General features: G+C 39.7%; 1 protein-coding gene across 3 annotated transcripts in view; it reads right to left on the bottom strand.

Annotated features, from left to right (window-relative positions):
- The window catches only part of LOC105481423 (glypican 3), a 458,216-nt gene that overhangs the window by 209,456 nt on the left and 232,825 nt on the right, over positions 1-15,935 (bottom strand). For all 3 annotated transcript variants that reach the window (XM_011741015.3, XM_011741017.3, XM_011741016.3), the window contains exon 3: positions 12,475-13,169. In XM_011741015.3, coding sequence (XP_011739317.1) covers positions 12,475-13,169 — 695 coding nt within the window. The remainder of the gene's footprint in view (positions 1-12,474; positions 13,170-15,935) is intronic.

Here is a 15,935-nt window from a genome sequence, read left to right as displayed (position 1 = left end):
TCTCTCTGTCTCTCTCTATGTCCTCCTCTTTCCCCGCAGGGTGCACATGCACCAAGGGAAAGCCATGTTAAAACAGAATGAGATGGCAGCCATCTGCAAGCCAAGAAGAAAGCCCTTACTAGAGACTGAATCTGCCAGGACCTTAATCTTGGAGTTTTAACCCCCGGATCTGTGGGAAAATAAACTTCTGTTGTTTAAGCCAAAAAAAAAAAAAAAAAAAAAAGAAGAAGAAAAGAAAAAGAAAGAAAACTTTAATTAAGATTAATTAATACAAATATGAGGAAAAGCAGAGAAGAAAAGCTAAGCCCATTGGAAGTTTCCATGCAATTCTCAAGGCCACACGTAGAAAACAGGATGAATAATAACTAAAAGAGTAGGCAAGAATGAAAGACCCTTAGTAACTTCTGGCTCCCCATCCTGCCTCATTCCAGACAACTGAGTCAGCTTATATCCATCTGCAGACAAGGCCAAGCCACGCCCATATATTCTAAGACTGGGTCTGGCCCTGGGCAAGAGATGCACCTCAAAAGTTGCTGCAGTAGAGAGCAATTAGCTGAAGCTGCCTTGTTGCTGGCACCTGCTTCCAAGTCTCTCCGTCTCAGTTCCTTAACTAGGAAAATGGTACTGATAATTCCCTTTTCATTAGTATTGTAAACATTAAATGAGTTGATCCATGTAGAGAGCTGTGAGGCACACAGCAAGTGCTTACTAAATAATCACTCTTGTCATCATCTTCCTCATTGTATAGATTAAGGAACAGACACAACGAAGTTGCTTTTCACAGGCCACTTGCCTGTGGCAGCACGGGGCAAAGATCCTGTGTTAAAATTCTGAACGAATGTTCTTTATAACTTACAATATATAGCAGGTAATTTCATAAGGTCCCACATACACTTAAATATTTCTCCCTACAACTGCATCACAGTGACTGAGATCTAGCTTTTTTGATAATCCTTTTTAAGAATTTTCTAGCGATAACTTTGCTAATGAAGTTTGCTTCTCATGAGAGGGAATGCATTAGAGAACTAGTAGAAGCAGAAATGGGTTTCCTGTGATGACTAAACCATAATCACACATCACCACTCTAAATAAAGTACAGGGTTTGAATGAACAGAACAGAGCAAGGTACAAATTTGAAGCAGAAGGAAAAGGAATGGGTTTAGTGTAGGCATTGGCCAGAGGTCGGGGACAGGCAGCTGGGATAGAAGGGCAAAAGCCTTCCAAAAGAGTTGAGAGGAATTCCTTCACAAACACCATGCTCTTAGTGTGGGGTTTCATCCATGAAACTGAGCCTGTAACTTAGAGCTGATCATTATTTTCTGGAAGCATAAGAGAAACCCACACCCAGAACTCAGTAACGTGTATATGTTGCTGAGATGATTTCTAAGCCAAATCAGTCTCCTTCAGCTCTACTACATGAGATTTAATGATAAAAAATAATTCACAGCATAGGTTTGAGTTTGAAAAAGAGGGGTCCATCTATTAACTATATGAAAATACAGAATAACTTTTAAAAATCATATAATGTGTATAAAATTTTTTCTTTGGAAAAAAAAGGTAGAACATTAACTGTGAGCAGTACTTGGGCTGCATATTTTATGAGGTTTATTTGTACTGCATATCTTTGATGGGCTCTATTTGTGGCTGAAAGTACAAACACACTGATTACAATCACTCTTCCCTACATTTAGGAACAAAATTAATTATCTGCAAAAAGCAGAAAGGCTTAGCTAGACTCTCAGTCAGTAAATGATAATAGACATCACCCAAATATAATGACTCTGCTTCCTACTTTATCTGTTTTAGGCATTCTGAGTGGAATGAAAAAGGGAAAAATTAATTCACTTTCTGAATATTCTTCAGAATGAATTTGAATTGGGTAATAAGGAGGCAGCAACAACCCTCCCCTCACCCCCATATGAAATAAGAAAGCAGCCTTGCCGGATTATGTACTTCCCAAAGGGGCATTTTAAAAGGACATTAAGAAATCTGTAATTTCACCAAAACAAAGGCTATTTGTTTTACCCCATTAACATTCCCCCCAACAAGGAAGGGAAAAGTAAACTGTAAGACCTAGAACAGTGCTCAGCACTCAGCACTCAGAAAATTGTGGTTGCTGGTAATGATGAAATTTGTATTTTATCTTCCAAAGGCTGCAACATGCTGGAAGACATCTGCTCAGAATTCCCTTATCTTCGCCTTTTGTAAAATTCTTTATTACAGCAAGTATTAAAATTGCCCCCTACCTTGAGGAAATTACTATAGGACAGTGCAACTTCATTAAAAAATGCTTCTGTGACATTCAAATACGTTTTCCATTTTTAAGGTAGGGGCAGGAGGATTGGTCCTTTTAAGAAACAGTCAAGTTAGAAAACATTTTTCTGCCAGATACTTGAGCCAGACAGTAAAATGCATAGGCATAAGAGGTCAGTGAGCCAAGGTTACTTGTGGTGCCATTGTGAGTGGATAATGCAGAACTACACTCGCCAAGAGGAACCTTGTGCCAAGTAGGGGAAATTGAGTCACAGGGAAATCACAGTGTATATGACTCTGTTTTGTACAGCATTTCAGCTTTTCTAATGAAGGGAGCAAGCATCCAGGGGCTTTTTTGCCCCCACAAGGTAGGAGGCTACTTTTACTGTACTCTGATTCCCTAGCCACTCAATATCTTTTTAAAAAGGCATTGTGGTTACTGTAACCTTGTAGTATAGTTTGAAGTCAGGCAGCGTGATGTCAAAACAGAGATATAGACCAATGGATCAGAACAGAGGCCTCAGAAATAACACCACACATCTACAACCATCTGATCTTTGACAAACCTGACAACAAGAAGCAATGGGGAAAGGATTCCCTATTTAATAAATGGTGCTGGGAAAACTGGCTAGCCATATGCAGAAAACAGAAACTGGACCCCTTCCTTACACCTTATACAAAAATTAACTCAAGATAGATTAAAGACTTAAATGTAAAACCTAAAACCATAAAAACCCTAGAAGAAAACCTAGGCAATACCATTCAGGACACAAGCATGGGCAAAGACTTCATAACTAAAACACCAAAAGCAATGGCCACAAAAGTCAAAATTGACATGTGGGATCTAATTAAACTAAAGAGCTTCTGCACAGCAAAAGAAACTATCATCAGGGTGAACAGGCAACCTACCGAATGGGAGACAATTTTTGCAATCTATCCATCCGACAAAGGGCTAATATCCAGAATCTACAAGGAACTTAAACAAATTTACAAGAAAAAAACAACCTCATCAAAAAGTGAGCAAAGCATATGAACAGACACTTCTCAAAAGAAGACATTTATGTGGCCAACAAACATATGAAAAAAAGCTCATCATCACTGGTCATTAGAGAAATGCAAATCAAAACTACAATGAGATACCATCTCACGTCAGTTAGAATGGCGATCATTAAAAAGTCAGGAAACAACAGATGCTGGAGAGGATGTGGAGAAATAGAAACGCTTTTACACTGTTGGTGCGGGTGTAAATTAGTTCAACCATTGTGGAAGACAATGTGGTGATTCTTCAAAGATCTAGAACCAGAAATACCATTTGACCCAGCAATCCCATTACTGGGTATATACCTAAAGAATTATAAATCATTCTACTATAAAGACACATGCACATGTAGGTTTACTGCAGCACTGTTCACAATAGCAAAGACTTGGAACCAACCTAAATGCCCATCAATGTTAGACTGGATAAAGAAAATGTGGCACATATACACCATGGAATACTATGCAGCCATAAAAAAGGATGAGTTCATGTCGTTTGCAGGGACATGGATGAAGCTGGAAACCATCATTCTCAGCAAACTAACACAGGAATAGAAAACCAAACACCATATGTTCTCATTCATAAGTAGCAGTTGAACAATGAGAACACATGGACACAGGGAGGGGAACATATCATGATACACTGGGGCCTGTCAGGGGGTGGAGGGTTAGGGAGGGATAGCATTAGAAGAAATACTTAATGTAGATGACAGGTTGATGGGTGCAGCAAACCACAATGGCACATGTATACCTATGCAACAAACCTGCATGTTCTGCACATGTATCCCAGAACTTAAAGTTTATTTTTAAAAAGGCATTGTTGGCTCCCTCACTGTTGTCTCAGGACCACAGGGGTACTGAGAATATCAGGTCATGGTGAGATCTTCTTGGACTTCTGCCTACCTGGGCAAATATCTCTGACTTTCTAACCTTTCTGGATACACTCTGAGGACGAATCCGTCCTCTGTCACTGCCAGTAGGCATGGATAAGCATGTGCTTACCACTCTGTGGTCATCACAGTGCTTCACCCTAGAAGTGCAATAAAACAGAAAACTTAATTCAGCCAAGTCACTTAGCAACACAAAACTCCCAACCCTACAGCCTGAACAGAGCAAGAAAGGAAATGACAGCTTAGAGACTGAAAAGAGAGCAGTGGAGTAGCTGGAGGCTCACAATAGCAGAGTTTACTGCTAATGAAAAGCAACAAACAGGTGCCTCTTTGATATTTTCTTTTTAAAGTATTCTCTGAAGAGCTGAGAAAACTGCCACTGTTCTCAGTATTTGGATGTGCCTTCTGCTACCCTCCAACAGGTGGCACACGGGCCTGCTTTTCGGCCAATCAGTCAGGGTTGAGCTAACTGTCTTTTACTAACTTCTAATTTCCTTGCCAGATCCTCCAAAAGCATTGAGAACTTGAAAGGTTCTTGGAGCCATCCAAGGGTGGGGGACCATGTGTTGGAAGACAATTCTCCATGGATCTCTTGTGTTTTGGCATGTCTTAGGAACAGACGAACTGACTACCCTTTGTTCCAGACTATCCTTTTCAAGTATCTTTGTAGCCTTGGAAGATAGAGATGATATTTCCCTTTAGAATAAAGAGCAGGTGGGCTTACCATCTATTATAAAAGATTTGAGTTCCCTAAGTTCAAAGTTTCTCTTCTATAATACAACTTACTATGTGTACAGGAGTCATTCAGTTCTCTTTGCCTTACCCTGTGGGAATTGGGACTCAGGGATCTGGCACAAATGCTAATACTCTGGCTGCTGCTATTGCTGTAAGCAATAAACTGTCCTTCATCTCTGACTCAGGAGTCTTATGCCATTAACTAACATCGATGAAACTTCAGCAGGCTAACTTGTTTGCTTGCAATCAGGGTAAAAATCTCAGATCTTTCACAGCTCTTGAGGATGTGTTCCTGCCACATCAGTCCACTGACCACAGAAAGGATGTAAAATTTCTCTCTAAAAATTCAGAACATATAAGCAACTGGCAATTATGCCCAGGCAAAGGCAAGCAATTCTAGATTTATGAAGAACTTATCTAATTTCTTAACATGACCTGTAATGTATGTATAATTTCAGGATGAAACATTTAAAAAGGCTCCCTTTATGTAACCACTTTTTGAAACCTACCATAAAGTTAACATTTATTGCCTAAAACATGGTGCCAATTTTTTCATTTGTATTCTTGCAATAAATAGGTAATGTGTGTTTTAAAACTATATATTTTCTCCATGGAAATCACTGAAGCTATTTTGATTGTGAATGAAAAAATGATGGTAGCCTGTAAACAGTTTTTGTCTTTCCAGAAATAAACCTTGTGTAAGTAAAGTTCCTTACCATTGTTCTAGATGCTGACCTGCAGACACCAATTAGGTAGTGAGCCATTTACTTGTTTTTATCACTTTCAAATCACTTGATACTGAAAACAGTTTGTATGAATTCAGACAAGGTATCTCTATCTGAGATTGAAAAATGAAAGTCCAAAGTGATAGCATGAGGAGAAAAACACTGACATTCTGACACCTGAGAAATAACCTCAGCCTTCAACAGTGGAGAGGAAGGTAAGGCTAATCTTGGAAATTCTGATGACTTACAGTCACTCACACTGACAGCAAAATATAAGAGTTTGATGGAGTTAATTATTATTGAGGATCAACAGAGAATCTTCCCCAGAGCTTCCTGGCACACAAAAATAAATACTGACTTCAGAAATCCTAGCAAAGGAAATGGATGTACTTGGATACGTTAGGTTCTCAGTAGGCCATGTTACTATTATTAAATGCCAAGGACACTCCATACCGGAGATCTGATGTTCTTCTAATGTCCGGAATCAAAGGCAGATGCATTAAAAACTATCTGTTGGTCCAATTGGCAGATTTCCAACTTTGCAAGTAGAAGAGAATCTCTTTCTCACCACCGGCACTGCTCACATAGATTCCAGGCCAAGTCATCTGACTGTGTGACTGGACCTTCCATCACCTGCACAAACATTCCTTCTTCTCCTTGAAACTACTCTGTTCCTTTAAGTGTTAGGAAGATGAAAAATCTCATGCCTTTTAGTACTTCATTGGGAAATACTAGAGCAAAAGTCTCCAAGGAGGGAGAATGAATTCAAAAACTGATTGTGCAGCTGGAAAAACAGTAGGGAGTAATACAGGATATTAAATAATATAATAAAAACCTACTTAGTCTGTGTTTGGGGAATAAAGATCCTGCTGAAGAGAATAGAACTACTTGAGAGAGCAATATAGAGTAATGGTTAAGAGCATGAGCTTTGGAGTCAGACAGATTCAGCTTTGAATACCACTTCTGCCACCTACTAGCCAAGTGACCACTGAGGGCAACACAACAGAGTCATGTGCATCTTTCCAGCTATTCTCTCTGATCCCCAGTGGCTACCATAGTGTTTCCATTATTAGATGCTCAATAAATGCTTCCTGCAATGAATACTATTTCAGATAGTGCTAAAATGAATATCACAAAGAAAAAAGAAAGGAAGAAATAATGGTGGTAGAAAAGGTTGCAATTCTACACAATGTTCAAGGAAGAATAGAACAAGCCAAGGTAATGAAATTGTGGGAGAGGAAGCACTAACTCTGAGAAATGCTGAAATGAATAAATAAAGATAGTATGTATGTGTGTACACGCAGAAAAATAAAAGTGCAAATCGCCATGTGAAGACATGTGAGTAGTTACTTTGGGGATTAAAGGAAGTGAACAAAATTACAGAAAGTTTTGGGAAAGTTTCTGGGAGAGGGATAAACATCCAACATGCTAATTATTAATCATTTAGTAAATGGATAAATTATACATGAAATATACAATGGCTATGCATATAGTCCACACATGGTATATGGTAACAGCAATCAAAATGGTTTTCAGGATAAAAACAGTTGTATTTTAAAAAGAAGCTGTGGCATTCAGCAGTTTGGGTGTAACAATACTGAAAATATATGTATTGCAAAATGGTACATATTTGTAGTTGCTTTAAGGTATAAGATATAGAATTCAATAATGCACTGATAAATTTAATAGTGATACTTTCACCCAAATACTGTTAAAGATCTATTCAATTCTCACTTGGGGCCAAGACATTTATCCTAGTTTGTACAGATATTTACCTCAGTTTGCAAAACGGATCTATTTATAGTCTCATCATTAATACTTTCTTGGATTATCAGCACAAATCTTCTCTTTCCCCCTCCCTCCCTCCCTCTCTCCCCTCCCCCCCACACATGTATTTACACACACATTCTCACACACTTACTATTTTTATTTACTTCATTTAGACTAAAATAACATTAAGAGATCTTGGCACCTAAAAATAAGTTTAAGAAAAACTCATTTTTCGTTTGGCACTTAGATCACTGTAGTAAGAAAGAGTACTGGACTGGGACTTAGTGAGTATTTGCCATGTTCCTGAACCTAACATTGCATTTAATTGCCATATCTCAACCCCATTTTATAGATGAAGAATTAAAGGTCCTAGCTTTGCCACTAATTGCCTGTGGAACATAGGCCATTCACTTCCAACCTCTGGGGCTTATTTTCTTTATCTTCCAAACGAGGTGGCTGGATATGCCCCCAAGGGAGCATCAGAATCAACTGGGACATTTCTTAAATGAAAAATCATTTGGGCACGGTGGCTCAAGCCTGTAATCCTAGCACTTTGGGAGGTTGAGGGAGGTGGATTGCTTGAGACCAGGAGTTCGAGACCAGCCTGGCCAACATAGCGAAACCCCATCTCTACTAAAAATACAAAAAATTAGCCAGGTGTCTTGGCACACGCCTGTAATCCTAGCTACTCAGGAGGCCAAGGCACGAGAATCCCTTGGGCCTGGGAGACGGAGGTTGCAGTGAGCCAAGATCGAGCCACTGCACTCCAGCCTGGGTGACAGAGTGAAACCCTGTCTCAAAAAACAAAACAGAACAAAACGAAAGAAAATCATCTGACCTCTTCACACACCTTTGGTATCAGAATCTCTGCAGGGGTGGACTCCAGGAATGTGTCTAACAAGTAACCCAGGTGATTGTGATGATGAGCCGAGTTTGAGAACAGGATCCTTTACCACCTCCAGTGGTGCTGCCAGAGACAATACCCCAGTATTTGTCTGCCTGCCTTCACTTGGTAGTCTGAAGTATTGAGAACTATGCTAGAGAAAACTAAAGCACCAACCAGCCACACTTAAAAAACCGAACAGTACCACACTCACTTAGAAGACCGAAGCAATCTTCATAATCTGGGTAGATGACAGCCACAAAAACAACTAGGCAAAGTCTCTGTGTGGCAGACCTCAGGTCATGGCTTAAAACCATCTCGAAAGGATATCCCAGCAGAGCTCAGGAAGAGGATATTTTTAAAGAAGTCTCTCACCACAACTGAACCTCAAGCAGGACTGAATGGCAGGTTTTTACATTTTATCGCAACAGGAAGGTGAGGGTGCTACTGGAGAATCTCATTAAAGCTTTAGTTTTAAACCAGCTTTTGCTTTGGGGCATTCTGTGGGTTTGTTAATGTGAATAGAGTTCTGCAGCTCCGACTTCCCTTCGCCCTCATAAATGCCCAGTCCCTTTTTGACCCGTACTGAGTATGGGCTGGATCACACCTGGCCAGTGATTCCCCTACCCCCACCATTTGGTACATATTACTTAAGAGTTGGTGATCATAAAACACGAACAAGGCAGAGTTTACATATGTTTTCTGGTTTAGTTCAGGCATTCCCTGGGGATGGCAGAATTCACACTCTCATAACCAGCTGGGAGCTGGGAGCAATCAGGCCCTTAATGGCCAAAACAGAAAGGGCCTGCATCACTGAGCACCTCTTGACAGCCAAAGCCTTTCTTCCTGAATGATAATGACATGAAATGCACTCCCCCTGCACTCATGTGCATGCACCTAAAATGTAGCAGGTTTGGCAGCCAGAAATAGCTATCCAATTTAGGTTCACTATGTGTTTGCAAAATCCTAATGGAGCTCTTAGAGTAAAAGTCTAGGGGGGCCAAAGGGGGGACAGACTGGTATGATGGAAAAAGTACTAGATTGTAGCAGCAGAAGACCTTGGATTCTACTTCTGGCTCCTCCATTAATTATATAACTTTGGGTAAGCCTCCCTGAACTTTATTTCTTCCTTTGTAAATCAATGGGATTGGACTAGCTAATCTCTCACAGTCCTTTCAACATTCACATTATGGTGAAATGTTCACTATGGTGAAATGTATTCTGTTACATGTCTGTCTACCAACTAGACTGTGACCTTTTCAAGACTTAAGAACTGTCTTGGGTAGTTTTGAATATCCAGCACCTAGCAAAGTGCCATACGCAAAGCAGATGTTTAATAAATGTTTCCTAAATGAACCTTCATGTCTAGTGTCTGATCAAAACAGTGCACTTAATTCTTTATAAGCTCCTCACTTCATTTTTTTATGTGTTTAAAAGCACCACATGGCCGGGTACAGCGGCTCACGCCTGTAATCCCAGCACTTTGGGTGGTCTAGGTGAGTGGATCACCTGAGGTCAGGAGTTCGAGACTAGCCTGACCAATGTGGTGAAATCTCGTCTCTACTAAAAGTACAGAATTAGCCAGGCATGGTGGCATGTGCCTCTAATTCCAGCTTCTTGGGAGGCTGAGGCAAGAGAATCGCTTAGAACTAGGAGGCGGAGGTTGTAGTGAGCAGAGATTATGCCACTGCACTCCAGCCTGAGCAACAGAGCGAGACTCTGTCGAAAGAAAGAAAGAAAGAAAGAAAGAGAAAGAAAAGAAAGAAAGAAAGAAAGAAAGAAAGAAAGAAAGAAAGAAAGAAAGAAAGAAAGAAAGAAAGAAAGAAAGAAAGAAAGAAATGCACCAAAGGAGGATACTTGTTTTCAAGATCAATTGTGTTGCTGTGAAGTGACCAATATCAGAGGCAACCTTTAAACACTCCTACACCCTGTCTTTAATGTTGTCTCTTTATTTTCCTCTTACTGAAAGCATTTCCACGCCCCTGGCATGCTTGCTTTGTGTCTTACACATGGTAGGCCCTGAATTAGTATTAGGTGAATGAACATATGAATGCATTTACTTTCTCTAGTTTGGTAAAATTTACTTTTGCAGAAGGCCCCAGAATCTGGCCTCAAATTGTGAAGCAGTCAAGGGAATAATTAGCCACTGAAGAACACTGTAATTAGATAGGACATTTTTGTTCATTTTACTATAAAATATTTTCACAGGAAATGTGTTTTAAATGACTAACATTGTGAATGGGGCAATTACAGCAACTCCATAAGTAACCAGGCCGAGGGTTGCATCATTTTTGTCCTCTTTCCTAGTTTAATTCACCAAAGAAACTAACTACCCCTAGAGTTTAAAGACAAGCTGAAATAGCCTAATCCATCCTCCACATTTTGGATAAGCAATGGTTCAGAGTGCATAGCAGTTGCACTGTATAGATGCTAAGGGTGTGGATCAACCAAGCCAACAAGGTCTGGGTTTGAATCCCAGCTCCTCTGACTTAACTAGCTTTGAGGAAGAAATAAGACTCAGTGTTTGATAGATCAGTAGGGTGTCTACAGTGTATAGTAATCTATCATATATTTCTTTCTCTTTTTTTTTTTTTTTTTTTTTGAGAACGGGTCTCATTTCTCATTCTTTCGCCCAGGCTGAGGTGCAGTGGCGTGATCATGGCTCACTGCAGAGTTGACCTCCTGAGCCCGTCACCCTCCCACTCCAGTCTCCCCAGTAGCATGCCACCATGCCCAGCTAGTTTTTTGTAATTTTTTTTTTTTTTGGTAGAGATGGGGTCTCTATGTTGCCCAGACTGGTCTTGAACTCCCAGCCTCAAACAATCCTCTCACCTCGGCCTCCCAAAGTGTTGGGATTACAAGCATAAGCCACAGCACCTGGCCACATATATTTCAAAGTAGCTAGAAAAGAAGAATTTGAATGTTTCTAGCATAAAGACAAATATTTAGGTGATGGATATCCCAATCATATTGATTTGACCTTTACAAATTATATGAATGTATTAAACTATCACATGTCCCCTGAAAATAGGTACATCTATTGTATATCAATGAAAAATAATTAGCAGAAAGGAGAAATAGAATATTTCTAAAACAGAAAAACAAGGCAAAACCCAGCTTTTAGGTTTATTAGGACTGATTTCATGGGTTACTATGAAATGATATTATGTAAACTAGCCAGCATAGCACTTGAGATGTAGTGGAAGCTCAACAATGGTAGTGTAATATACTATTCTGCCACCTCATTCTACAAAGCTGGCAGCATTCAGGAATCAGATACTACTTTAGGGGAACTGACTGGTAGCTCTTGGCTACATGTTCTGCTATATATTGGAAGTTGGTGTCTCCTGTGGTTCCGTTACTAACAATATCTGACTGAAACCAAGCAAACTGCTGCCTCACTCACAGAACTTCCCTTCCTCCATCACGAATTTCATCAGGCTTAGACTGATAGAATCAAGGCTATAAACAAAACCACTGGAGAACATGGATTGTTTGCCTTGCTTATGTGCTTGTGAGGTTTAGTTAGTGAACTCTAGCTGGGTCTTCTGTGTTTGAAGTTACTACTCAAAATGCTAATGTGATATACATGACTGAAAACACCAAGAGGAAATTAGAATCAGAAAAATTGGTGATAACCAAATTAAAGGGAGATCTGGTCAATTTCTGAAGCATGGCTCTTCCACTAACTTTAGGTGGGTGCTCTTAGGCAAGCTGCAATTTCATTAAGCTTCAGTTTCCTCATTTATAAAATGAAGATAATAGCTCCCACTTCACAGGCTTGTCATCTATTATGTATCAAAAATGAGGATTATGATAACTGACAATAATGCTAATAATAGCCAACATTTATTGAAGACTTACCACGTACCAGACACGTGCTAAGTGCTTTAACAAACGCCATTCCCTATGAAGAAGATATTCTTTTTATTTCCATTTCATGAATCAGAAAAATGAACCCATAAAGATAAAATGACTTCCCAACGTCACACAGTAAGGAAGTGGGTGGACCATAATAGCCTGTGGTCTTAATATGCTGCCTAACTCTGTGAGGTCATTCAGTCTATCATCATCCCTTCCCCCGCTTCCAATTTTGTTATCATTTCTCTCTATCAGCACCTGCTACTGGCCATCTCACCCCAATAAGGCCCAAATCCTCCGAAAACTGTAGACTGGTACTCACAGTGGTGGTCAGCTTTCCTGCATTCTTCTGGACATACTGGATAGAATCGTGGATTGTTGAAAAGAGACCAAGCAGTACGTTTTCCATGTCATAGATTCTGTACATGCCATTCACAAGCTCTTCAAGAGACAGAATGTATTCTCTCCAGTACTTGTCAATCTCCACCACACCTGCCATACAGCCTTGCATGACCACATTGCAGTAACCACCACAAGGTTTAACCATCATCAGTCCCTGGCAGTAAGAGCAGTACCACATTCTGGTGAGCATTCGGCCACAGTCCTTACTGAACTTCAGGTGATCGGTTGTGTTGATCACTTCAATTCCAAGATTCAGAGCCTGAAGGAAGATCCTAGTGACTTGCAGTGACTTAGAAACCTGGGTCATAATAAGCTTGGGGAAGTTCCCAAATACTTTCAGGTCACGTCTTGCTCCTCGGAGGCACTCATTGATGTCCAAGGCTGAATCAGGCAGACCTGGGTTCATTAGTTGGGTATAGATGACTGGAAACAGGCTATCAAACAATTCATTGACCATGTCATCCACATTGATGTCAGAACCCAAGATATGGAGAGACACATCTGTGAAAAATTCACCCACAAACTCAAAAGCTTGTGGAGTCAGGCTTGGGTAGTTGTTCTTGAACATGGCATTGGTGTAGTTCTTGGCATGGCGAACAACAATTTCAAAGGCCTCTGTAAAAAAAAAAAAAAGAAAGACACAAAAATGTGTACAAATTAAAGCATGAAAATCCAGGGTGTAAATGAATTTGAGAGTTCTCTATTGCTGTGGTGATTAAGGTCCCATTTGCGTTAAATAATTGACTCTCATTCACTTCTGGCATTGCCTCTACTCTTGCAGTTGTTTGCTCCTATAAATCAATTTTCCTTTCTGAACATGAAGTCCAGATTCTGATGTGCACATAAATTCTTAACACACAAATTATATTTCAAATGACAAAAGCCAGGATTCGGTTAACATTTCGGCCTTTCATGAAAACATTGATTAAAAATTGGCTAAATGAGAAGTTATTTCTCTTTCTCACATTGATTTATTCAGTTAAAAAGAAATTGTATTTCAGGACATTTCATTTTTAGACAGAGATAAATATTTGACAACAAACCATATATTGTATAAACTCACACAACAATTTAAGCCTGTTTAGCCCTGGAGGGGAGGCAAGTTCCTAGCCAAGAATAAAAGCTATCACAAATTTAATCATTTTGGTAATTTTCTCCTGATAACTTTAAAGAGAGCTTTCTGACAGACTGCCAGACCTGGAAATGGAATTTATCCAATGCATTTGTATCTGGGTGGAAAAACAATCCATGTACTTATCTATCATTTGGTATTGAAAACAATACCTCTGGTATTTGCAAGCTGAACATCCGGAGGGATAACTACTAAGCTTCCTTGCTAAGTTCAGCTTTCACGTGGCTTGGAAGCCTTATCTGCTCTACAGAGACCACAAATTCATGGTTACATCTGCTGCCCCAATCCCTTTGCATAAAACCTAATCAGTGTCATTGGTTTGAAAAAGAAAGTAGTAATGTCACCATCTCATTTTCTCCAAACTGAAACATCCCAGACCCAAATTATTTCATATAATCAGAGTTCTACATTTATATGAGGGAAGGAAAAACAACCACAATAGGCTTTTGAAGAAGTAAGACAGTTTAAAAACAAAAACAGCCAAGTTTCCTGAGACACTTAAAATTAACTTAGTCCTTCCTTCCATTTCCTTCCAAAGTTCAAAGGTCCATGACAGATGTACTCCAAATGATGCCAGTTCATGAGCCTTGAAAAATCAAATTATTACCACTTCTAGACTACTAGAGAGACCATACTCTAACAGTTCCTTGGGATCACTTAGTCCAACATTTCAGTCATCTGTGGCAGAACTGAGCTCTAGGTTGTGCTACCACCATCTGCCCCAGATCCCTCCCAGGGTAGAACATGCTCCCTAGATTCTTCCCTTGGGCTTATGACATGGCCAGCAATGTTGAACAATTGCCAGGACAATTCGATTGGGCTTCCAAGCTCACTTGAGAAAATAATAAGTTTAAAACAGAACTTAACTTCCTACAAAGGTTTTGAGTATATGTGTGTTGGCTGCAGGTCTGAGGGCAGTGAGAGTGTAACAGTCTCTGAGGGACACTAGCTTGCATTGATTACTTCTACTTTGCAGCTGTGTGTCCCTGGGGGAAAAAATCTGCCTTTCCATAAGTTGTTGAATGTTCATTTGGTTTTTTGTTTGTTTAGAACATTAAGCAATTCCTAGAAAGTTGGTCTATCTTATAACAACTCTCCAAACTCCACATGCTCCTTTAGTCTCAATCCTTGTTTTCTAAAAGCTGGATGAGGCCAAGAGATTAGCCCAATACAGAGGACCAGTCAACAAATTAATTAAAATCATCAGAAATTTGGAGATTTGAAACTATTCATTCATTTTAATTTCAGCCGGCAATCACTTGTTATATATCAGGCTCTGTGGCAGGTGCTAGAGGCACGTAAGTGCTGGGTAGATGGAGATAAATGATAGACCATCCTTGTCTTAGAAGTATTCACAAGCTATATGGTTTAGAGTTTACAAAACATTCTCAAGTATATTATGGCATCTACTTTTTACAACAATCTTTTAAGTTTGGTATTACAACTCCCATTTTATAGATAACAAAATTGAGGCTCAGTAGAGTTAAAGCATTTTCCCGTGGTTACACAGGAAAGTAGAAGCAATCAACACAAACTAGTGTCTTCCGTAACAGTTACACTCTTGCTGCCCTCGACCTACAGCCAATACACATATTCTCAAAAACCTTTGCAGAAAGTAAAGTTCTATTTTAAACTCATTATTTTCCCATTGGCTTCCCATCTTCAAATGGAAACATACTAGAAGGAATTGCAACCCAAAGACCAACAAAGCAGAAGCACACCTTTCACATTTGCCTTTGTGCAGAATGAAGAGGAGGGAAAAGACAGCTGTGGATATGCCACTCCTGTAGATCTCAATCATCCAAGCATCCCTAAAATGAATTTTATACAAGGAAAGCTCTATCTCAAGTACAGTGCATTCATTCTCTAAAGTGCAAGATGTACAACAGCAAGATTCCATTGACTGTACCGTCATAACATTTTTAAAAAGTTTCTGCTACTAGCACTCTTAAATCTATAGAAAAAGAAAATTATAAAAGATCATGAACTCTTCTGCAGAAAGAACAATCACAATGCATGTTGCAGGGGAAAAGGTCTAGGGGTTTACTTTGAACCTCAAGCTCATATGTGCTCCCTGCTCCGACTTCCACAGCTCAGAATCCACTTAGCACATCTCTGGGCTTTCCCCAACCCACTTACTTCTGTATCACAGAACAACAAACCAAACCATAACTGGTCAACTAAAGGCTCCTGGGAGACTTACAGAAACCAACACTAGGTGAAAAGTGATGCTCAGCTTTTCTTGGCAA

Source organism: Macaca nemestrina, chromosome X (assembly GCF_043159975.1).
Source record: "Macaca nemestrina isolate mMacNem1 chromosome X, mMacNem.hap1, whole genome shotgun sequence".
NCBI lineage: Eukaryota > Metazoa > Chordata > Mammalia > Primates > Cercopithecidae > Macaca > Macaca nemestrina.
This window is presented reverse-complemented; position numbering and strand designations above follow the sequence as displayed.